Here is a 25,391-nt window from a genome sequence, read left to right as displayed (position 1 = left end):
TGCTCTTCTGCTCCTTCTACCCCAACCCGTGGGGACTCTTCGTCGGGAAAGAATCTATAATAGCTGCTCTACGAATAAGCTATTTTGCTTATTAGCTATTAGTCGACGCTAGCGATTTCTATAGCTACATGGGCGTAGGAACGGCTGGAACATTGTTGGTGCACACGTGCAGAAATCCAGCCATGGCCGGTGAAGCCCGGGGGGGGGGGGAAGGGGGTAGGGAGCGGCACCCGAGCGGAGGCTCCTTGTGAGCTTTTAGGGTGTACCATGTTGAAAAGGTACCTACCGATGATAAGTGTATTTAGAAGCGTTGATAATGTCAATATTGACAATCGCAAAAAGTACCTAAATGCGGCTAACTTAGCCATTTTCGAAGATAGGTATCGGGCTAAAACTTTTGACAGTGCGGTCATCGGTATGTGTTCAATCACATGTGTTCCGTTGCTTCCTTTTTTACTTGAGCGCAAATGTAAGTTTTGAAGACCATCACAGTAGCAAACGCTTCTAAAGGTGGAAAGTGGGCAAAATATCCTGAATTTGTTGTGCTGCATGGGAAGAAGTGTTGATGAGAAAATGGGTTTTTGTTCCAGATTATTGTGGGTGCAGAATACATTGTCTGCACCCACTGGAGAATTATTGTGGGTGCAACTGCACCCACTGCACCCATGGTTCCTACGCTTATGACTAGCTATAATGAAGCACTAGCTATTTTGCTCTACTAGCTATATTGAAGCTAGCTGTTTAGTCACTAGCTGATTTAATGCACTAGCTATTTTGCATTACTAGCTATTTTGGCGCTAGCTGTGTTGTCACTAGCTGTTTTGAAGCACTAGCTCTTTTGTACTAGCTCAAAAGTCACTAGCTCAATAGTCACTAGCTGTTTTGACGTGGACCCAAAAAAAAAACTCTGAGCTGGATCCGCCTCTGTGGCCGTCTGGGGGCTGGGTGGTCCGCCCACATGCTTGGCTCTCAGCCCCGACGGGTCACCAGGGTGCCCGCCCAGCCACCAATGTCTCCTCCTATTTCTTAACATCCTCCCGGCTTTGAAATGGTCTCGTCAGACCGAAAGAGCCTAACCAAACAAAACAAAAAAGCTCCTCAGGATCAGGCTGACGTGCGTTGGGGTGACCGTTAGCGGGGCTGGGAAGCCTGTCCATTGTCCAATGTGCACTGTGTCGGGCTCAGCCCCGGTGACGCACCATGAGGATGGCTGACCAGACCAATAATGGCTTCCCCCTAATTCCTAAAATCCTTTCGCCCCTTATACATACACAGGTTTCGCTAGACCGAAAGTGCAAGTCTTGATAGGTACATATAGTAATTTTGGGTACATATAGCCCTACTAACATAAGTTATGCATCCTTGTTCGCACTAATGTATCGGGACTGACGGTCGCCCTCTGCCCAGACACCTGTGAAGGAGAGCAAACTGAGAGCACCTGCTTCTGGAACGACCGAGTAGCTGAGTAGCTTGTCTCGCTGGGCCTCTCTCGAGTCACGTTCCATTAGGATGGGCTCAGCCACTGCGACGATTCACATTGGGGGATTGCCCAATGCTTTCGGTCGAATCTTTCTTGCTTTCGGTCGAATGCTTTCGTTAAACCGAAAAAACACGAACAACTAACGCAACTAACCTCCTATTGGTATTTCCCCATACCGCGGCTGGTGACTGATGTCATACAAATTATATGAAACCTTACAGTATTTATTTCAACATTAGCAAATGAATATCTACAGTGACACACTAAATAGATCGGGGAATGGTTACCCCTTCGATGCCCATCGTTTGGCGTACACATTGCAATAACTGCACTGGCATAAGACGCACGTCCGCTTCATCCACACAAAGACTCTCAACAAACTAGCACGTAAACGGCAGAGGAATTGTGGCGGGGTAATGAGATACAGAGAACAGAGGCAACATACTGCAGCCTCTTGTTTATCACCTTCGCTACAAAACATACACGGAACGCCGTAGAACACACGTCGTACATAACTCAGACAATCATCTAGCCTCACACACACATTCAATACAGGCAGTAATGCCTGATCAGACACTCCACCCATTGAGAATTGTTTATGAGGAGGTACCGGCAGTGCCCCGACGTGCTTTGCCACATCCACCAACAGAGGGCAGTGTCGGCGTACGGGACACAAACCGCTACCAACAGCCGCGTCTCGAGAACGAGGGAGCCCAGGCGGCAGTACACGAGCGAGCTGAGAGGACGTGAAACACTGACTCGGTAAAAACAGCAGACAGTGGTGATAGCAGCAGCTCGCGGCCCAGCGCGGCAGATACTGGCACGGAGGGTTCGACCTCGGCGCTGCTCACAAACGGCCTGCCAGTTCACATATCATCCAGTTCACTGTCACTGGGCTGGTCGCGGTGTGCGAGGTCCCTCAGCTCGTCCTGGGCTCCGTTATTCAAGAGACACGTTTCCAGTGATCGCAAGGCAGAAAATCTTCTTGGCAGAAGCGCAAAATGCCTCGCGACCGGCAGACCCGGTCCGCTACCTGCGCGCGATCTGTCCAGCGCTTCACAGGCACGCAGCGCCACCTACTCCACTCGTTTCTCTGTTCCGAGCGCCGTCGGCTCAGTGCCTAGCTGGAGTGCGAGTAGGCGGTGTTGGTGTACGGCCCAGAATAGATGGAACTGCCGGCGGCAGAGGCCTCCTTGCGTCGCCGCCGCCGACTGATGATGACCATGATGGCGACGACGACGGCAATCATCAGCAGGAGGCCGACGATGGCGATGGCGATGGCGAACGTCCGAGGTGAAATACAGAGGATGTCGTCCTCGTCCAAGTCGTCCTGCCGACCACACAAGCACACTGTGAAGAACTCAAACAAACCGTGACACGGAGAACATCAGCCCGTAATAACTCACTCCGTTCTGGTACAGCAATCAAACATCGCTCCAAGCTAGCAACCACTTCAGCCACGCATTTATTGAGAGAGGTTCGAAAGGATGCCTTTTATGCAGCTCTAACTGGGCACCTTTTCTCAGCGGAGCGTAAAATCACCGTTATTCAGTGTGGCCGTATGATTAGGCTCGCGTGTGTGAGTGCATACGGGTCGACGATCACCACGCAGTGCGTTTTTTGCCCCCTCCAATGAAAGATGTGTCGGTCATAAATACGGTCTGGGACGATAAAAACGGATACGCCTTCATCGTTCGATGAGCGCACATTGCCGCTACAAAAACATCAACAATGTCCTGAAATAGGAAAAGGAACCTACCCTCTCGACCGCATGGTGTCAGCAATTTTATGGGACGCATGCCTGCTCGATGAAAGCGCCTCATGCAACGCCCATCATTAAACCGTAGCATGTAGCTGGGAAGGGGCGATAATTCAACGGCACGCGGATACAGCTTTATCGGTCAAAATAATGACGGCACGGGCCGGGCCATGATACGGGGCGGCGTGAGGCGTTACCGTACCGGTAAGGAAGGGCATGGATGGTACAGACTACAGATCATTGCAAAACGGTAAGGTCAGCTTTTGTTGAGTACCAACAGGTCGATACCGGTTGGAATGAAGCGGTACGGGCAGGGTGCAGATCGGCACGGGTCAGTACGTCAGGCGAAACGGACGGGTGTGGTGCAGTGCTGGTTAATAATCCGGGATGGAACCCGCGCTATACGTACCCTGGAGAGCGGCCCGTTGGGGTCGTCCTCGGGCAGTTCCTCGCCCTCGTTGACGTAGAGTCCGTGGAACACCTCGATGACGGGCTCGTCGTCTGTCTCCAGGTCGGTGACGGTGGCGTTCTCCACCGCCCGTCGACGACGACGCAGGTTCGTGCCGTCCTCACACACCGGGGGCTGGCGGGAGGGAGAGAAAGGGGACGGTGAGAACGAGATCGGGTGACGGTCAGATGTGGGGAGAACCGGAGAGATGCACTGTCAGACGCTTGGAGGTAAAGCACAAGAAACATGGGACACAATTCCTGTCTATTGAACAGTAAAATAAATAGTTTATTTCTGGTGAAACATGACACGTTTAGACGTCAGCTGGATTGTTAACTAATTCTTTACTTTTATCAGCAATCTCTCATTTTATTGAAATGCTTATCAGTTGTATTCAAAAGCTAATGGTAATTACGATTTTTATGCAGCATTGAACCTACATTTCAAAAGCATTTACTAACGTTTGCTTAGGTATATGTTGTTAGATTTCTGTTGTAATCACTTACCACATCGTCGCAGCCGCCCGTGTGTTTGAGGCAGAGTCGCACGTTGCATTGGTAGTACACTGAGGCAGTGTACGGGAACTTGTGCGCCTGGAAGTTCACCTTCGCCGAGTTCTTGGTCTCGCTGTAGTTGAACGGACCCATGATCTCGTAGTCGACGGGACATCTGTGCGGGAGAAATGGCACATTGTTAGTCCTCCCTGCAAACCGTTCACGCTTCATGAGTCGGATCTTCGAGCACGTCGTGCTCGTGAGAGATTAAATGCACTTTACAGGGATGCTCTATTATGATGAGTGTAGCTAAGATGTGACCTCTCATCCAGTGAAGCGAGATGGAAGGCGGGGAAGGAGCTGCACGGCGCCTGCTGAAGCGCGACCGCCAGCTCATGAGGCGGCGGATACAAGTGCGCCGTTCGCGCCGCACCAGTCCCCCGGCGGCATATTAATCAGCTGGCATCCGCCGCACTCCTCGCACGCCTTCTGTCGCCGGACGACCTCGCTAACGAACTGTTCGGCACGGTCGCATTGTTCCCCAAGCGTTGACCCGACGAGGCTATTTAGATCGCTAGCGGGACCAAAGTGCCGTCTGGTGAAGGCACTATGCGATTAGTGAAAGAGTTTTTGGCCGCGTAAAAAGCCGTCGAGTTCTACACGCCGCCTGCCGCCTCGGCTGTGAGCCGGGCGCCTCGGAGGGACAGGTAGCACGCTTCGCTCCGCGCACAAACCACTTCCTGCCTCTCGACGGCAAACGGTCCCGCCGTGCTCGAAAGTACGCCGAGACCGGCAGTCAGCGCACTCCAGCGCGCGGCGCAGCGGCGGTCATGTGGTTAACCCGCATGGCCATTGCGCAACGCCTTGCATCATCAAGCGGACTTGGAAGGCTGGCTACTTTTCTCAGTCACTGACGCCAGAGTTGAGGAAGTGAGCCGTTGTGTGGAATCCCCAGTTTTGATGCCGTCTTGGTCACGCTGGCCGCCCCCGCCCCCGCCCCGGCTGCGCGCAGTGCCGCTCCAGTGGCGTGCCCAGCGGACCGTGCTCGTTCGCTCACGTCCCCTCCCGCTGAAGTGGTCGGAGCAGGACGACCCGTTCTTTGTCACCGTGCTGGTGTCACGACCGACCAGTCCCGGCGTCCGAACAGCAGTCACCGAGACGGGATAATTGGTCCAGTGCAGGCAATTTGACCAGTAAGGAAGAACAGAGAGCCAGGGTGGCTGTGCAGAAAGAGTTGACCTGGCACTCTCTCGCGTGGTATTTTCCTATCACGGGAAAAATGGATTAGGCGACGAGCGTGACTTATATTACCTTGCCTCGATGCTGGTCGCAAATGTGCTGTCAGCCTTCTATCCAATTCCAATGCGGAGATTAGCCAGGTTTTTCAGTAGCGCCAACCGGCTGGAGGTATAACTGGCATGCTGCTTACGGTAATAAGCAATTTGTCGTCCGCAGCTATTCGTCAGTACCTTCCGGATGATCAATACATCATCTGTTGCCCACTGCTCACGTTATGTGCTCGATGTAGGAAACCTGTCATTGGCATGTTTGCGTCCTGTCAAATAAGAATGCTGCAGCGGCGTATTTGCAGCGGAGCACGCACTTTTAGCGTATAGAGCACGTATTTCCGCCTGGTCGGATGCGTGTGGTCTCTTCGGGCCGTGCGTGCTGGGGCACTATCCCCAGCTCTAGCGACGGCAGTGAGGAGCATCACGCATATCCGTGCTCGGCTCTGGTCGACCAAGGGCAAGGCCTTCCCTTTGCATCATTGCCAGTGGTCTGCAATCCAGCTGCCCGCTCACTATTTCGAAAGACTCAACAGAAGCCCTTCATAACTGCCTAATCTTCAATGCAACGTTCTCAATGCCTGTTTCCTCCCTATGTCTCCGTCATGTCATGGATAAAATACCTCCAGCCGCGATGCCCGCTGCGCTGACCATCCAGCCATAACGAGCACCACGTCCTGACTCCGCCGCCGGCTGGTAGCCGCGGGAGGGCGCGGTCAGGACCGACCGTCCGGCCGGCCCTGTCCGCCGCCCGGCCCTGCAGTCCGGCTGGTAACGGTCCGGTATACCCGGCTGGCCGAGCAGCCCTGCTCGCAGGCGGGCACTCACAGGCCGCCGCCGGCCAGCCAAGGTCGGCCGAACTGCCGGCCGTTCCGCCGGCAGCCGCCATGTTACCGGTTCAGCACGGCTCGGCCGTCAGGCTCCGGCCCTGCACATTTGCACCGACAGAGACATACATGGAGCGGGAAAGACCGCCTAATGCTCGGCTCGGTCCTGGATCCGGCTTGCAGGGTTCACTTGCACGAGCTCAAGCTTAGAGGGCCTAAGGAAGAAGCTTAGTGAAAATGAACACCACTTTCTGCTCGAGACCTTGGCATTCAGAAGCTATGCTTTGTTACAAATCAGGCTCATTTGCTCCGTTAGGGGAGCACCCTGGCTGAGCTGGAGGCGGGTGAATCTTCATTCGCTCGCTAATGGACCTCCCTCCTGCCCACCACGACCGCGCCGGCGGCGGGCAGCTGACTGCTATTTCCGGAGCGGACACCAGCGAGGCGCAGTCGCCTCCACTTATCCATAATCAGCGCCGACCGGAGTCGGTGGGGGAGTCCAGAGGGGACCGTCTAGCGGGCAGTTCCAGACGACGACCTTCCTCCGTGACTCAGGAGCGAGCTTCGTCCGTGCCGCGTCACGTGACACGCGCTCAGTTGTCACGGAATGCTGCGGTAAGTGCGAGGAATACCTGTATGGTATTGGTGACTATCGCCAGTTCTGAATGTCAGGCTTAGACGACAGAAACGGAATTTTGACCAACGAACGTTATCTTACGCAACGTTGAAAAACGCATATTATCTAAACAATATTGTGAATTATTTATCAAATGATAACATTATTTTAAACATAGGATGTTGGTTTTATATTAGCTCCGTCTTACATGCGTAATACAATAATAGTTAGCTATCATGCTGTGTCATTCAGCAGGTTATCCGTTAGCCTGCTGTCCAGAATAGAGATGTCAATAGGATACCAACTTTTTGGTATACCGATACCAAACCGATACCAACTTGGTATTTGGTATTTCAATGGTAATGTGTTTGGTATTTTGTTGGTATCATGAACCCTCACTAATGTATAAGAGGCTAAGAAATCGGTAAAAAGTTGGTATTTTCCTCATTTTCCCAAGTTGGTTTGGTTTCGGTATTTCCCCACGGTTTTGGTTGGTATTTGGTTTGGTATCGGTATTCCGATTTTCCGTTATTGACACCACTAGTCCAGAATAAGGCATTGTTGCATTGTTTCGCCAGATGTCATTTGTTGTACTGGCGACAATGTCATTTTATGGCCGTCTGCTGCCCCGATGCCACCGTAACCCACATCCTCGTCAGAGTGCAGACAGACGGCCAGTCCGTGATGTCATGCAGTATGCACCATGTGCCGCACCCCCGCACCGTGTAAGGCACGCGGCTGCGACGGAGCCACCGCTGCCCCCGGCTCAAAGACCGGTCCGATAACGCGGCACGTCACTGCGCGCCTGGCCATCGGCACGCGGAGCTGAGCACGCCACCTTCCGATCGACCGCAGGTCTGCCTGATGACCCATCCAGCGACCGAAGCTGGTCAAACCCCAGCCTGAACGAGCAGCCAGTCTCATCGCGATAACAGACAATCAGACCCAGTTCTAGTTCGGAAAAATAATCTAGCTGAAAATGGCACACCTGAGTGCAGAGACACGTGTAAGACCCTGCAGGACATTGTGACAGATAGGATCGTGATTGGCAGCGCACGATTCCATCTTGTCAGTCCAGTCGTCTCTATTTGCAATAAGTGATTGCCGGTCCGACCAGCACGCGCCACCCTACCGAGGCGGATTCGGGAGATCCAAAGAATGCTAGCGTGTTTGATGAGAGGTTCACGCCCTGGTACCGCCCGGCTCCGCCGTCTGAGATCGGCCAGGGATCTTCTGTCGTGCAGTTAGGGTGCTCCGCCCTATCTAAGATGTAGCTACTTAGCTACAGAGGCACGCAGCCGCTGCCTATCAGACGCCGTTCCCAGAACTTGCCGAGAAGGGAGCCCGGGCGCCCGCCCTGCCACCCTTCTGCAGTAAATAACTGGCCAGGGAGGAGCGGCCAACCATCCCAACTCGCACCTTCTCCCCTGTCCCGCACGTCAGGCCCGCGGGGTGGGGAGCGCGGCTGTGCAGTGGACGGTTCGCTCTGTTCGAAATGTGTGAGGGCACTGTGTAGTGTGTAAGAGTAGCGAGCTTGTCGGATAGGCTCTGCATACTTAACGCGGCTCACTCCAAGACTAATTATGTTAATTGATTACCAGCTAATTCCTAATTAGCAAAGCTCACAAGTTCCCAATGCTTCGCTGAAAGCCTAAAATAGGCCGCAAATGATAACTTGCATTCAAGATATTCCTGCACTCTTTCAATCTATCTAAATCGCACCAAGCAGTCATCCCATGGAGGTGAGCTGGGTCAGATCTCAGAGAGATCAGATCTCAGAGATCTGATATGACCCTCCTCCGCTCCCAGCCCCCTGCGGTACTCACCCCTCCGAGTTGATGAGCGGCTGCTCTCCCCATCCGAGGCCATCGCGGACGATACAGTCGACTGCCTTCAGGCCGTAGATGTCCTGCTCATCGATGGAGATATCCAGCGTCAGGGGGTCGCCGATCTTCACATTCTCCGCCACCGTCTTGTCCACGGTGTTTGAGTAGATACGCATCGTGCAGGTGGGCATGGGTGCCGTGGCCGTCAGCGGAGTGGTTCCCAGCTGGCTGTAATACAAAGGGAGAACAGAGTGACGTCAGAGATGAGGTCATATAGGTGGTGATGACGTCAGCAGATGTGGAGAAAAGGTGATGTCCATCGGCGGTGGAGAAAAAGATGACGTCACTTATGAAGTTGTAGGCCAGAGAAATGCTACTGCGACGCTGCATTGCGATGCATGCATGCAAGCGTGCAAGGATGGAAATAAACTCCCCAACGATGCCATCACTTGATAGATATGGTGAAACTTCTAGGGGTGCATCTTATTGGTCCACAAATGAACGTAGTTCTGTTTTGTTGCCTTCTTGCGTCATGGAAATGACTGAAGGACAAGATGAAGCTAGCTGTGAAAAGTTTTGGACTCAATGGATACCATACCAACATTTTTTTTTTTTTTAAACAGAAACACTGAGAAGAAGTAGAAATCAGCTGGGTGTGCTGCTTGACAGGGAGCCCAGGATACGTCTGTCAAGACAGCCTCAGATTCAGATTCACTTTCAGAATCACATTCGGACCCCCGTAGATTTTCATAAAAACTGGTCCATAGGTACAGTTTTGGACGCTGATTCCAATGGTGAAGTCTGTTTTTCGCCACATATTATACTTTGGCCCCTAGAGGCATTCAAAGTTTTTTTGGGGCGAAGGGGGACCCCCTTGGATTTTCATTAAAACTGGTCAATTGGTACAGTTTTGGACGCTGATTCCAACGGTGAAGTCTGTTTTTCGCCACATATTATACTTTGGCCCCTAGAGGCCATGAAAATCTAAGGGGGTCCCCCTTCGCCCAAAAAAAAACTTTGAATGTCTCTAGGGGCCAAAGTATAATATGTGGCAAAAAACAGACTTCACCATTGGAATCAGCGTCTAAAACTGGACCCATGGACCAGTTTTTATGAAAATCTAAGGGGGTCCCCCTTCGCCCCAAAAAATTTTGAATGCCTCTAGGGGCCAAAGTATAATATGTGGCGAAAAACAGACTTCACCATTGGAATCAGCGTCCAAAACTGTACCAATGGACCAGTTTTAATGAAAATCCAAGGGGGTCCCCCTTCCCCAAAAAACTTTGAATGCCTCTAGGGGCCAAAGTATAATATGTGGCGAAAAACAGACTTCACCGTTGGAATCAGCGTCCAAAACTGTACACATGGACCAGTTTTTATGAAAATCTAAGGGGGTCCCCCTTCCGCCAAAAAACTTTGAATGCCTCTAGGGGCCAAAGTATAATATGTGGCGAAAAACAGACTTCACCGTTGGAATCAGCGTCCAAAACTGTACACATGGACCAGTTTTTATGAAAATCTAAGGGGGTCCCCCCTCGCCCCAAAAAACTTTGAATGTCTCTAGGGGCCAAAGTATAATATGTGGCGAAAAACAGACATCACCATTGGAATCAGCGTCCAAAACTGTACACATGGACCAGTTTTTATGAAAATCTAAGGGGGTCCTCCCTTCCCCCAAAAAACTTTGAATGCCTCTAGGGGCCAAAGTATAATATGTGGCGAAAAACAGACTTCACCGTTGGAATGAGCGTCCAAAACTCTACACATGGACCAGTTTTTATGAAAATCTAAGGGGGTCCCCCTTCGCCCCAAAAAAACTTTGAATGTCTCTAGGGGCCAAAGTATAATATGTGGCGAAAAACAGACATCACCATTGGAATCAGCGTCCAAAACTGTACCCATGGACCAGTTTTTATGAAAATCTAAGGGGGTCCCCCTTCGCCCCAAAAAACTTTGAATGCCTCTAGGGGCCAAAGTATAATATGTGGCGAAAAACAGACTTCACCATTGGAATCAGCGTCCAAAACTGTACCCATGGACCAGTTTTTATGAAAATCTAAGGGGGTCCGAATGTGATTCTGAAAGTGAATCTGAATGCCCTAGGGGCCAAAGTATAATATGTGGCGAAAAACAGACTTCACCATGGGAATCAGCGTCCAAAACTGTACACATGGACCAGTTTTTATGAAAATCTAAGGGGGTCCCCCTTCCCCCAAAAAAACTTTGAATGCCTCTAGGGGCCAAAGTATAATATGTGGCGAAAAACAGACTTCACCGTTGGAATCAGCGTCCAAAACTGTACACGTGGACCAGTTTTCATGAAAATCTAAGGGGGTCCCCCTTCGCCCCAAAAAAACTTTAAATGTCTCTAGGGGCCAAAGTATAATATGTGGCGAAAAACAGACTTCACCATTGGAATCAGCGTCCAAAACTGTACCCATGGACCAGTTTTTATGAAAATCTAAGGGGGTCCCCCTTCGCCCCAAAAAACTTTGAATGCCTCTAGGGGCCAAAGTATAATATGTGGCGAAAAACAGACTTCACCATTGGAATCAGCGTCCAAAACTGTACACATGGACCAGTTTTTATGAAAATCTAAGGGGGTCCCCCTTCCCCCAAAACAAACTTTGAATGCCTCTAGGGGCTAAAGTATAATATGTGGCGAAAAACAGACTTCACCGTTGGAATCAGCGTCCAAAACTGTACACATAGACCAGTTTTTATGAAAATCTAAGGGGTCCCCCTTCGCCCCAAAAAAATTTGAATGCCTCTAGGGGCAAAAGTATAATATGTGGCGAAAAACAGACTTCACCATTGGAATCAGCGTCCAAAACTGTACCCATGGACCAGTTTTTATGAAAATCTAAGGGGGTCCGAATGTGATTCTGAAAGTGAATCTGAATGCCCTAGGGGCCAAAGTATAATATGTGGCGAAAAACAGACTTCACTATGGGAATCAGCGTCCAAAACTGTACACATGGACCAGTTTTTATGAAAATCTAAGGGGGTCCCCCTTCCCCAAAAAAAACTTTGAATGCCTCTAGGGGCCAAAGTATAATATGTGGCGAAAAACAGACTTCACCGTTGGAATCAGCGTCCAAAACTGTACACATGGACCAGTTTTCATGAAAATCTAAAATCTAAGCCACCCTTCGCCCCAAAAAAACTTTAAATGTCTCTAGGGGCCAAAGTATAATATGTGGCGAAAAACAGACTTCAGCATTGGAATCAGCGTCCAAAACTGTACCCATGGACCAGTTTTTATGAAAATCTAAGGGGGTCCCCCTTCGCCCCAAAAAACTTTGAATGCCTTTAGGGGCCAAAGTATAATATGTGGCGAAAAACAGACTTCACCATTGGAATCAGCGTCCAAAACTGTACACATGGACCAGTTTTTATGAAAATCCAAGGGGGTCCCCCTTCTCCCAAAAAACTTTGAATGCGTCTAGGGGCCAAAGTATAATATGTGGCGAAAAACAGACTTCACCGTTGGAATCAGCGTCCAAAACTGTACACATGGACCAGTTTTTATGAAAATCTAAAGGGGTCCCCCTTCGCCCCAAAAAAACTTTGAATGCCTCTAGGGGCCAAAGTATAATATGTGGCGAAAAACAGACTTCACCATTGGAATCAGCGTCCAAAACTGTACCTATGGACCAGTTTTTATGAAAATCTACGGGGGTCCGAATGTGATTCTGAAAGTGAATCTGAATCTGAGGCTGTCTTGACAGACGTGCCCAGGATAGCTAAACCGGGCGTCAGGTCACAGAAGAAGACGTGCAACAACGAGTTATCGCGGCTGTTGGACGTCGGGTGCTGCCGTCAGCAACGCCCAGAGACGAGGCGATTAATACCGAACCGTTAGAACAATAAATGGTGATCAAACGAGCACTGTGATAAATATCTAAGGCTAGACTGTGTGCGGGTTATTTTCATGAGTAGATTAGTGACGCCTGACCGACAGAGCGAGTAGTAAAGTAATCTTGGACAGAGCGGCTAAGTCAGGTTACAGTAGTGCGCGAGGTGTGGATTAAAGCCACTCTTCTAAAGGTCTGGGTAGATATCAATTATCTCCGGAAAGTTGTTTTGTTTGTCCACATAATGTTCCCTCATCAGGGAAGGAAACAAAAGGCTTTTACAATTTCGAAGATGTTTATTTTAATCAAACGAATTGAGAATTTTATCGAAACGCGTTTTTGAAAATCACAGACGCCGTTCGATCTGTCAACTGGACTGTGTTCGTTACATACCTATACATACCAAAGGCCATCTAATCTTATTGAACCACACTGACGTCACGTTAAACGTGATGGAAAGTAAAAACCACCATCAGGGTTTCGTAATTTCTACTTGAAGCTTGCTGTAAATCGTTCTTCGCAGTTATTCCGGCGGTATAGCGATGCCTCAAGGAAGTGGTCAGCTTCTGCGCTCGTGGTCAGCTCGTGAGCCCCCTCAGAGCCGATTTTGGGTCAAGGTCAGAGACCAGCCGGTTGCACGGCTTGCATATTTGCCGAATGCCGTGGTTTGAATCAGCTGATCACACCTGATCTTTTCAGCCCCGGCTGCTAACGCACTAAGCACGTCACTCCTAAAACAAACACAGATAATTGTCGCATCTAGAGCGGAGTTGCGAGTTTTTCTGTAAGACCGACCGGCCGGTGCAGATGCACGTCAGCCTACAGAGGCGACCTTGACTGGCGAGCAGGGCGGTGTCGTCACACACCGACCTCGGCCCGAGCTGTCCTCTCGGGACGGACGCTGCCGTATACGGGCACCCTGACAGGACTATCGAGGACCATCGGAAGGGTCAGACAAGGGTGGACTGCACACAGCAGTCACGCAAATTTGCAGCAGCTATCGGCGTGGTAGAAGACTAGAATGAATTCGTCGGACGAATCTACCGGGCTGCAGGGATCTGTGTCGAACACAACAGAAAGTGCACACAGAGAAACTTCGACAACATAAATAACAGAGAACAAGAAGAGAGCAGGCAACACACACACATGTATCGGTCGGTTGACGGGGTTAGCGGCCGACACGACTCCGCCCCGGCGGGTGGTCCGAACCGCAGCCTCTCTGGAACACCGCACGGGCCACAGCCAGCTCTGTGGCGTTAGTGGTTAGTCACGACCAACATGCGTGCTGCACCACCGGTGGCGGCGGCGGCTTCACATACCTCGCGCCCTCTCGCAGCTGCGGTAGCTCGTCGCTGGGAAACAAAGGTCACGTCAGGTCAAGTCAGGTCAGATGGTCGTCATAGCGGTGGCAGGTCAGGTCAGTGGGTGCTGGGTTTGGCCTTGAAGACAGATGTTCCGATCGACTGCAAACGTGCGGGTGCTTGCATCAGAGCTTCCACCCCCACCCCTCTCCCGTCTCCGGCAGCCGGCCGTCGTCATTCAATGGCCCGATGACCGATTTGGCAACGCGCTGGCCGCTTGCGTGTGCTGAATGACTAAGAATGTTTTACGTGTGCTGACGGTATGCCTGGTTCGGTGCCATCGCCTGGCCGGTGCCCCATCAACAGGATGGTATAATATTAACGAGATGATGAAATCAGGTCTACGAAGTGTAATGCTTGTAACAATTAAGTTAGAGCCGTCTTTCTTGGTCAAACACAAGCCACAACTAATGTTGCGCGTTGGAGCCAGTGGAGTCTGCAATGATTTTGCAATCAGATAATAGGAATTTAAGAGAAATAAGTGTATGAACTTTATTTCAAATTCAACAAAGTTTTTATATTTTTTCATTGTTTCTGTGAACGGATTCATAGAGTTGGATTGACGTTACTCAAAGCTGTTCCTAAATCCGTTGCATAGGTGCACGATTTAGGTATAAATTTAGATAACAATCTGATGATGGTTTTGATAACGTTTTATCGAAGTCCCGTTACAATAAAAACCCGGCGAACTTCTTTAGCCCACCAGCCCTCGCCTGTGCGTGTGTCTCCGCCCGTTCGTTTCCGGCGGGCCGTATCTGCACACTATCTATGCACGCCCTATGGCTTTGAGCACCTTCCCTGCGCGCCCTCTGGTCCCACCCCTGGCCCAGCGAACCTGCGTTAGCCTGGGCCGCCGCCCTGCTTAGACCTGATGTAAGGAGTCTAGCTCTGAATGAGCGCGATTGGATGGATTAAATGCGTACGGAATGGTCATGACTGCAAGTCCTTTCAGGTGAGCTTGCAGTATAAAAGCGGTTTTTGCAGTGGTCTATGCGTCTCATGCGCGGCTGCAAGTTCTGAATGAGCGGGTTTGTGCGCGAGCGGGAGCGCGGCTGTGCGGCGGCCGCCGCGCCGGGCGGGGTCACTGCCCGGTCAGCCGCGCGGCGTGGCCGGTCCGCCGCGCCGTGTGACCTGTCTGCTGATCAGTGACTGTGGGGAATCACTGATTGGTGGTCCGGTGATCCTGTGATAGGTGGTCCAATAACCGGTCCTTGGCCACCCCTGACCCAGTCCGCCAGACACAGATACGCTGGTGTGGTTTGTCAGACTGTCAGTCTGCGGCGTTGGTCTCAAAAGTACTTACATCTCGAGTGTAACTGCGTGACAGAGACCGAGTGAGACAAACCACACGTGTACTGGGACACCAGAGGGGCGTGGATAAAGCTTCATCTGGTATGGACAAGAGAGGGATGTAAGCTAAGGTGACCAGTCTTCTTTGACAGGAAATAAAACGAATGACCTGTCTAATGTCTACCTTTGCGTTGCGGCGGTGTTACACTGCGATATGCGGTGCTTCGACGCCTTTATAGTTCATTCAGGCGATAAATCGACGGATAGACGTTTATGTTTTGGGTGAAATACGGAAGTAATAAACCAAATCGAGCACTTAGTTCGAGGCTCAACTCGGACGTAAAGCACGGCAGTTAAATTAATCAAGAAGAATGGCAAAAGAAGAAAAACATTTTATTGCAAAGTTCGACGGGAATAGCAAAAGTGAAGTTTGCTCGTGTAACTTCCAAATTATTTAACGCCAATAATGAAAAAAATCTGGGTAGGTAGATTAAAATACAAATTTGGTAAATAATATGTGTAATGGAATGTTAAAGTCATGGTCAGGTCCATGGTCATCATGCCCACTTTTTAAGCATAAATTATTTTCTTTGGTCGTCGATGTTAATTTAAATAACAGTTTTCTACTAACTCAGTTGTGTTCGTTTACAAAGTCACTAATTACCAGACCGAATTACTATTCCATGAGCAACTGCTGTTGTCATCAGCGTTAGTATCAAGCCGTGGAGACATGTCGCAACTGCCATGACCGGCGGGTCGGGACCATCGGGAGGATTGGGAAACAAGTTCTGTCACTGTTAGTCCCGGTCGTCTGACCACCTCCTGTCGCAGTGGACGGTCGCAGTAGCCAGTTCTGGTTGCGATACAATACCAACTGGTTCAGCAGGTCAGATTTCGTAGATCCTTCCGTGAGTGCCACGCAAGTACGATGTCAGCGAGTAAGACTGACGGTGACTTTGGTAACATGCTACTGGCTCGAAGTTTGCAGGTATGTAGACAGTTAATGTCTGAGGCACTGAGTTTCATTATGATGTCAACTTTGTCTAGTCATGTTAGCATTGTGTTGCTACTGTTAAACTTTGCGGTGCACCTGTGTGTGTTGAGACTGTGTTACTGTTACTCGCCGTGTACATTGTCACGGTGCCCTGTGTCGGGTAGTGGTACAGTTTCCCGTCAGCGCCACGCCGGCCGCTGTTCCGGTGCAGACAACAATACATCGCACACCTCCGAGGCCGGTTCGAGTGCCGTTTCCGTCTCAGGGCTGCGTGGTAGTGTATCAGAGCGGGAAGAAACACCGCAGTGTCATGCGGTCAGGCAGCTAACGGACCTCAAGGAGGCTCGGTTGTGTCGGTCGTCTCTATGGAAAGGTCACTTACGGTCCTACTCAGGTCATGTTCATGCTGAAAGTCAAGTATAAAGCTGCATGACACAATGGTTTGATCTTACAGGGTGTAACGAAATTATCCGGACATCTATTTTTTCGCCATATCTGCTCGCACAGTTTCTCTTTTAATGTCAGAAGCTGGAAAATTGGATGAATGCATACCTCTGGTATCTGCTCTCAACTCAGCAGTGACCTGACTTTGCGAAATGACTCTTGCTCTGAGTCAGAGTCGAGTCGCCGACGGGTTCATTTGATAGTTTTCGTTTAAGGCAGTGGAGAGAAAGGAGTACAGTCTCTCGTTTCGTAGTAAGGCTACGTGTTGGTGGCATGGTGGCATGAGCCAGAAGCTGGTCTGTCAGCAGCTGGACATCAGCAGCAGCCAGTAGCACATCTGCCTGAGGCGTAATAAGCTGGGACTTGGTGGCAGACTCAGCCTGGCCTCGATCGCAAAAGGCGCCCTTTGCCAAGTGGTGAGGAGAGTTGTCAAGATAGCGACAAGGAAACGGCACCAATTAATCCGCATACTGACTCGAATTCTTACCAAGGCAGATAATAAGAGGTCCCACATCATGACTCACCGTTACCCGCCCTTTAGCTTGGTTTTACTGCCCTTCAAACTGGAGAAGACAATGAAATTGACGGAAAAACAACCAGTACTCCACCTTTGGCTTCAGGCCAGGGCGTGTCCATTGGTCGAAGGAAGACACGAATGAGGTGACCTGGTCGGATGGGAAGCTGTTCGAGCTGCGATACCCGTTGAACCGTCAAATCGGCCATGTGTGGGCTGCCAGCAGCTCGAATGTGCCGGCCGTCGCCGGCGTCAAATATCCGGCCAAAATCCAGACCTGGAGCATGTTCAGCTGCTGTGTAATATTCAAGCTGTTCATGACGACACAGAAAACCACTATCAGTGACGAGTATTACCGGCGCAACATCCTGGCTAGCGATTGGTTGGAGCCACTCAACCAGACGGTACAGGATGGCTCGGTTTCTGAACGTGTACCGATGCCTGATTCAAGCCGCGCAGTCTTCATACGGGGCGGCGCACCACCTTCAAGTCCCTAGCAGAATGAGAAGTGATGCCGAGAGGACCTTTTTGTTCTTCTGGGCTAAAGGGCTATGGCTTGGAAATAGTTCCCATGCAATTCCATCGATATATTACGGACTATTGTCCATCAGGAGATGAATGAGGGGACACCCGCCACCAGCGCCGCCCAACTGCGGGCACAGGTTAGTAAGGCGCTAATCTATATGAAACCCACTGTGCTGGAAAATCCAGTGGCTGGAATGCTCCAAAAATGTGTACCTGCGCTCTTATGAAAGGTGGCTATATAATAATTCAAAAGGGAAAATATCTTAATGTCTTGCTTCTTAATTACAGCGCGAAGAAACATGTCCGGATAATTTCGTTACACCCTGTAGGTAGCACCGGGATGACTGAATGTTTTCTTCTGTTTCTCGTCTAATCAATATCAGCTGTATGTGTTCTTAAACTTTATAATACACTGCATTAATCATTAAGTCGCCAATGATTATGCTCTGTCACGTCAAAAGCACCCGATCCGTATCTTACAGCTAGTTGCATGCATGGTTAACCACCAGTCTCCCTACCTGACGTCGAAGTTGGCGTTGACGGCCTTCTCGCGGGTCTGGTACTTGCAGCGAATGTGGAAGCCGCGGCCCTGGTTTGTAACCAGCTTCCGGTGCGGCTGCACCACGATTGTGTTGAAGTACTCGATGTCCTGGTCCTGTGGAAGGAAACATCAGTCGTGCAAAATGTCAGATAACAGATTCTTCACATCTTCATTCAAACACTAGCACGCAATGTCTTGTACTAGTAATCAAACGGATGATAAAGTTCGCTTGCCTGTCCTCTCCATTTTTAGCTGAGGCTAGTATTTCGGAAAGGCACCATCCTCTTGGGCCTTGGCACTGTGCGGCTGAGGGGAAGTGTGTTTTAGAGAGAGGCGGTCGTTTGCGCCGAGTGCTGGTGTTGACTGATTCGGGTCGACTGGAGCGCGCCCACTGGGCAATGAACCTACGGGGCGCACCGCACTGTGCAAACAACTCCTGTTTATTCATGACTTAGACCCAATCTGAAAGGAATGCCGGGAAAATAAGACCAAAACAAGGGACTGCTGGGAACACAAACTCTTGTGGAGCGTGGCCGTTTGGCAAGTCTCTTTTATCGCGATAGTGAGGAAAGAAACTATGGCTTTGGATTATATTAGGTAAGAATGAAAAAGACAGCAAATTTGAGCCTTATGATACTCTTTTCATCTCAGATCAAAACATTATTCGTTTGTAATCGCTGAAGCAGCATATTCGAATATGGTAATAAGTCCGTTGTATGAGAAAGTGCGACGGAACACAAGAAAGGAAACGGAGCACTTGAGAGAGTGACTTCAACGCCTGGTCTGAGCTAGCAGGACCGCAACACGGCACAAGCACCTAACACCAAACACCCCGCTCGCCCTTCACGGCACGTGTGCTATGTTAGATAAGGTCGGCGATAATATTATCAGCAGGGCGTAAAAGCCTAGGTCGGGGTGTGCCCAGGTTAAATATGCTGGAAAAGATGAGCCGGTAGATAAGAATGTGTGCTTCGTGCGCTGAGGAGCACCACTGGCAATGAACGGGCTTCAGGGTGGAGTGTGCGATAGTGCAACAGATAGAAAATGTTCAGTTGACCTCCCGTACCAAAAAGTGTTGAATGGCTTTATTCTTGAGTCATGACTAATTGAAATCAAATAAAGAATGATTAAATGATCATTGATTGAACAGGCGCACAATATAACTGGTGAACGATAGGCTCCTTAGATGCTGTTCAAAAATGGCTATAATTGTCTTCCGTGAAAAGGTAAACTGAGTTGGATCGAATTGTTCGAGCCGAACTATTTAAATTCACAAGCCTGAATACGTAACCTGAATATGTGTTTTGCTAACGACATTGTCCGTTCTCCTCCTGCAGTGACCCAGCAGTTTGTTTTGGTTTACACGAGCTCCAAGCTCCCACCTCTCCGCGGTGGTCTGCACTACATACCACCACCCTAGCTCTGTGCCAAGTTCAATGTTACCGGCCGCGGCTGACCGTGACCGCAGCCGCGGCGGCACGGCCCGGGGTCTCTGCCTGGGAGCGCTCTCTCTCCCCACACAGCATGGTTCCACGGCACGACCTTGGCTGGCGGCGGTCAGGGGCACCGGCCCGCCATCGGGGCTTTTTGTCACCCGCTCAGCCACAGAACGACCCCTTTTTGCCGGAATCGGCCGGTCAAAAGCCCGCGGTTTGGAGTTCACCGAGACGACAGAGGTAATCGGGGGACGTGACTTTTCCATTTGGCGGCATTAAACGACGAGAGCTAAATGATAGCGAAGTGGTCGATGGAATTGTGCTAGGCATTATGCATTTTGATAAATTTCAAATAAGTTGAAACTGGCTAGCTCTTATCACAATTGACCATAAAATAGGACTAAAAATTGTTTCTTAGCTAGTTGAATGTAACGTTAATGATACGCCTCTGAAACACTGGTGCACCGTTTTCATTTAACTTGCTTAATGCTTACCGAATGGAGATCATCAATATCTGCAATAGTTTGGAATGCTTCGAGTCCTATTCGGCCTGTGTCAGAAAACATGTTCAGTAAATTTGTTCGTGGGAACTTGTTAAAGAGGTAAACAAACAGCTTATGCTTTCTCATGACACGGCCAAGGGCTTCAACCATTTTGGCTTGGGAATGCTCACAGAGCCGGGACCGAAGTTCGTCATTTCAATGCCTCCATTTCCCACCACTGTTGTATATTCCGCGAAACGTGTGCCGATGAACCGGCCATTCACACGAGTCCCACGCCCGACCGTCCTCTAATAACCGCCTGCCGAACTGCGTGAGCGACTAAGGGCATTCAGAAACAACTCATAATGATGTTTTATTGGGAAGCTCGAAGCTAATAACCTGTCAAAGTGGGCGGACCAGCGATACCCCATTACAAGTGTCCGTAGACCTTCCCACTGACGGCACACCGCAGTGGTAGAAACTCATGGTTAATCGTCCATGGCTTGATAAATATATGAAAAATATAAGAAAGATAACAAAGGCTCATATGAACGTCTTTTTGTGCCATCAGCCTGGGACTACGCTGTGGAATTCCAGGATAACGCTTTCCCAGAATAAGTCCTCGCCCGGTCCTTACCTCTTCCAGGCTCATCGTGTTGCAGCTGCGCAGTGGCAGCCGGTATTTGACCGGTGCCGTGATGGATGAATACTCGGTCATGCACGTCGAGTTCTTGGAGAGACCCTTCGGGTAGATCATGCCGTTGAAGGCGCTGCTGGTGAAGATGGAGACGACGATGTCGTTGCTGTTGCACTCGATCCGGACATCGCTGACTGGACTTTTTGCCGCCAGGAGCGCTGAAAACGACAACCCGGTGAAGAGATTGAAACTGTTTGAAACAACATAAGTTTTCTTGAACCCGTGTTGTCTGAAGGGCACTTACTTTCTTGTCTTTTTACAAGATAAATGCCTACTTCCATTTGCTATCCCAACGACGGACCTTTTCTTTGATCTGCATTTAATTGGTGCATGTAGTGAACACTTGACTGTAATGGAGGTGAAATTAATCCAATAATGCGAACAGGTCAGCCATAATTAAAAGAAGATGATCTAGTCTTTATGGACGAAGCATGGGATTCTCTCAGAGATACCGGCAAGCACCGGTCGTTATTCCGTTATTTACGCGTCACTCTCCGGAAGCGAGCGCAGCTGTCCCCACTCCCTCGCCCATTTACGGGTCCACTGCGGCCAACAGAAGAAGTTGAGATGAAACGGGAGCTGACTTACGTTTCTGCGCTGTGGTGACGGCCGCGGCGGCAACGACCTGTCGACAGAGGAGGCTGCGTGAGACGCCTATCGGCCGGGCAGTAGGGGAAGTTGGGGGAACGCCGAAGACTTTTTTTCTGACGCCCGTAGCACGCAAGGTAGACAACATACGCTATTCTTGTTGGCGTCATTCGAGAGGTCAGTCTTTTGCCTTTCAAACATACCAGGCGCATTTGATGAATTCGCATACCGTTAAGCGCACAAACTAAAAATATCAAAGAAGTGACTTTTTCGGCGTTGCCCCGGACTGCGGGGAAAGCCGAAAATGGGAGAAATGATCTACGGGGAATGCCGACATTGATGTTTTGCCATTTTATCTCAAACTTTATCCAGAATTCATCAAAGCTGACACACGTTTCAAGAGCTTGAGGACGCGGTGCACACTGGAAGTTATAATTGTGTGATATAATAAGAAAATGCCAGGTAAATCATTCCTTATAGGTAACATGCCGTTGTGTCGGTTGAAAGTGTAATTTGTGTGACTAAAAATACGCGTTGCTATTCTACAGCAGTAAAGTCCACGTAGCGTGCTTTTAACACGTGCGTAATCGCACGTTTTCGGCATTACCCCAGCCAGCCATACTTTCATTTGCAGGCCCATAACTTTTCAACGTGCTGTATAAATTTCAAATAGACAGCACACTTATGCGAAGACATGCTAAAGATTACTTGACCGAATTGGCCAGACAAACGGTAGCATAATGAGTAAAAAGTGCAGCTTCAAAGGCGCATGTAGTACAAGAAAAACGTACCTTGAAAACGCTCTTGGCGCCCTCACAGTCGAAGTATTCCGAATGACGACTCGTAACAAACATGCGATAATTGTAGTCACTTAAGCTTCAGAGCATCACTGACAGGTGGCATCCATGTCTTACGGTTTTCGAAATATCTCGAATTTCGGCTTTGCCCCAACTCCGGCATTGCCCCAACTTCCCCTACCGTTACTGGGAGAGCCCAGGGGACACGGGATGACTGTCGAGTGGAGGCTGACGGGCAGTTTGGGACCAGTGATGAAGGGCCAGGCAGGGCGGTAGGAAAAGCAGATCATCAGTCATAGGAGGTATTTGGGATTGATGATAGGCGCCCAGACTCCATCGCTGATCCTCCGGGTAAACACTGGGTTTGGATTCATCCTCTGGCGTTTCAATAGCCGGCCCTGACTGCGCTGACGGTGGGCTGACGCCTCTCTCATGGGTCCGGTCAGTCACCCTGAGCGGGACGGGCCGTCAGCCGCCGCCGGTCGTGACCCGCCCTGCTCCCACGGCTGCTGACGGAGGTGCCGTCATCAGGCGTCATCGCCGCCGCGCCGAGTCATGGGAGCGTCCGTGACCCGTCTGACCCGGTGTGACCCCGCAGAGTCCGCTCCGGCAGAGCTCTGTCCGACGCCGAGAACTGTCCAATCGCCGGATGCGAACGACCGGTCATAAAGGAAGCCAGCCACCATGGAATAACACAGCGAACAATACTGTAGGCCAGTCAGTGGCCAAGGTCGCTCGATTTGGGCTTGTGCCGACAATGGTCGCTGGATTTCTGGGATTCGTTCCGGCAATAAACGTAATTGGTGTGGATTTAGCCCCAAAGTTTATATTACCTGTTACATTCACCAATTTTTGTGAATGAAACGATTGGAATCGGAAAGCACCGAATACAAATGTAAAGCCATGTTGTATTTATAGGCCTTGCCACTTCAACTGATTTTTGATAGTCAAAGCTGTGACAGACATAACAGTCACCCACGTCAAAACAGTTTTCCGTCCCCAGCACGTGTATGTAGCTTGCATTTTCGATAGCTTGTGTAATGTGTAGCTTGTGTAGCGTGCTACACGAAAATTGCGCATTCAATCAAGTTCCAAACACATTTTACGTTCTGTATACATTCATCATTAGCGCAACACGATTCGTGTAGCATCACTGTGACACGAAGGGGCTCTTTCAAGCTTCCGATCAACAAAAGACATTACGATATTGACCATAAGGATGTCGGGCGGAGCATGGTGGTATGGTCTTGTGCGGAACTGCAGTCTCCAATGAGGGACGCTGTCTGTCGTTGCAGTCTCCATATCGAGACGCAATTACCGTATCACCGTCGGTATATACTTTGTTATCTTAGAAAACAACATAGAAGAAGCTTCCTGCATCTATGCCAAATAAGCCGAACGAGGTACGCGATTACAATTTGTGTGATCGCAATGCACCTTTGAAATCTTATTCGGCTCTGCAACATGAGTTTTAGACTAGAAAGGAAAATTTTAGACCCATTTGATTATGGATAAACATACTGATATCGGTCCAAGAATGAGCAAGTGATGCTGAATACCTGGAACCGGGATGCATACCTGTCCTATATGGCTACGGCCCTATACTTGGCTACGGCTAACTAATGGGACTTTCTAATCATTCTATGCGGCTTGCTAGGATGCGTACTGTAAGTACTTGCGTCACATGATGTGCTCAGAGCTTGTATTACGACTTAAAAAATATAGTAAATTGTCAGAAAAGAAATCGAAAAAGTAAAGAAAGAGGGATTGAGCGAGAAAGGAAGAGAGATTAGGAAAAAGAGGGACAGTTGAACTGGTGCCTACGGTTTGGGCATGTAAAGACCTCTGTATACCGGTACGCTTGGGTCGGATAAACAGCAGCCGTGATGTTAACTGAACAAGTCTATTGTTATCTAGGGCTATTCCCCCTCCCCCATGCGTATTTAGACCGGTACATGACCTAGCCAAGGCCACTGCATTAGCGCTGCTGGCGCTCCCATTCCGAGGGTGCGGGTGTGTCGGTGTGCCCGTCCCCAATGTGGCGACATCCGACCTTATCAGACCCACACGGGCTATACGCTCGGTCCGCTGCACTCAACTGCCAAGGTCGCCTGCCTTCAGACTCAGCCGGCAACCGGCAGCCGGTAACGTTGAGGCTCGGGTGTTCACTGCTCGGTCATGTAGTGACGGTTAAGATAACAGAACAAAACAACGAAACACTGTTCGAAATTTCACTTCCGTGACATGTTCATTGCGGCGTGCGCCTGAACTGCGGCTGAGACAGTTTGCGAAACGGTCGTGCATGATTGTGTTATGCAATGGGAACAAAGTCTTTCCGAACGGACATTGCGAAGTACCTCTGCATTGCGGGGTGTAACTGCTGGGAGACATTTCACCAATAAATCTCTTATTGCACGATGTTACACACCAAACAAGCTTCATCCTGAGCATACTCACCATCACCAGGCGTTTGAACAGCTCGCTCTGCATGATGACGTCACGGAGAGTCAAGGTCGGCTACGGGGTCCGGGATCGGTCGGCGCTGGCCCTCGACAGGGGCGCGGTGGGCCAGTCACGACGGGGCGGTGAGCTCCGCTCCGCTCCGGACGCTCCGTGACACGTCCTCCCGGGGTGACGACGCGCGCGAGACTCGCCGGTCAGCGGCGCAGCGACCACACGCCTACCCGCACCACCATCCTCGGCCGACTGCCGCCGCTACCGACGGTGAAAGGAAGAGTGGAGCTCCGCCGCCGGCGAGCGCAGCGCCACCTACCGGCCGATGGAGCCCACCGGCAGCGGCAGGCTGCCTGTGCAGCGGCAACGGAGGGCTGTGGTGCAGGGGCGTACCCAGGAATAGCTTCTGAGGGATACGAGCCGGCTGTGTGCTCAAAATAGGTAGATTCCCCAATAATACATTATGCTGCAACTCTTTTTCATTAATTCATCAAATTTGAAAAGTTTACATTCTGCTGTATTTCTCCCTCGTCTAAAATTATCATCGAACGCCTCTGGCTGGCCATCGGCTTACTATCCCGGTGTGAAACACAATCAGCTGAGCTGTCAGAGATGATATCCTACCACGGTTGGAATGCCAGAGGCACCCGTTCCCGCTCTCAATGCCACCGTCCT

General features: G+C 50.2%; 1 protein-coding gene across 2 annotated transcripts; it reads right to left on the bottom strand.

Annotated features, from left to right (window-relative positions):
* Window positions 1-1,688: 1,688 nt before the first annotated feature.
* On the bottom strand, window positions 1,689-25,043 carry LOC122363395 (cuticlin-1-like). Of its 2 annotated transcripts, XM_043332617.1 has the most exons (9): window positions 24,720-24,995; window positions 21,466-21,502; window positions 20,818-21,035; window positions 18,240-18,376; window positions 13,913-13,945; window positions 8,737-8,964; window positions 4,194-4,356; window positions 3,649-3,822; window positions 1,689-2,810 (listed from the first exon to the last, which is right to left on the bottom strand). In XM_043332617.1, exons 1-9 carry the CDS (start codon window positions 24,750-24,752, stop codon window positions 2,601-2,603), a joined length of 1,233 nt encoding a protein of 410 aa, XP_043188552.1. In that variant the 5' UTR covers window positions 24,753-24,995; the 3' UTR covers window positions 1,689-2,600. The 2 variants fall into 2 exon arrangements, with proteins under 2 accessions (XP_043188552.1, XP_043188553.1); XM_043332618.1 differs by lacking the exon at window positions 13,913-13,945 and having other exon boundaries at window positions 24,720-25,043.
* Window positions 25,044-25,391: the final 348 nt, after the last annotated feature.

Source organism: Amphibalanus amphitrite, unplaced genomic scaffold (genome assembly GCF_019059575.1).
Source record: "Amphibalanus amphitrite isolate SeventyFive unplaced genomic scaffold, NRLGWU_Aamphi_draft 000619F_arrow, whole genome shotgun sequence".
In the NCBI taxonomy this organism is placed as follows: Eukaryota; Metazoa; Arthropoda; class Thecostraca; order Balanomorpha; family Balanidae; genus Amphibalanus; species Amphibalanus amphitrite.
Note: the sequence above shows the minus strand (reverse complement) of the source record. Positions and strands in the feature narration are given on the sequence as shown.

Coding starts and splice junctions, on each gene's coding strand:
- LOC122363395 (XM_043332617.1), bottom strand. CDS start 24,752: ATGCAGAGCGAGCTGTTCAAACGCCTGGTGATG. Junction 13,946..18,239: donor AACGCCAACTTCGACGTCAG/GTAGGGAGACTG, acceptor TTTGTTTCCCAG/CGACGAGCTACCGCAGCTGC. Junction 8,965..13,912: donor CAGCTGCGAGAGGGCGCGAG/GTATGTGAAGCC, acceptor TTTGTATTACAG/CCAGCTGGGAACCACTCCGC.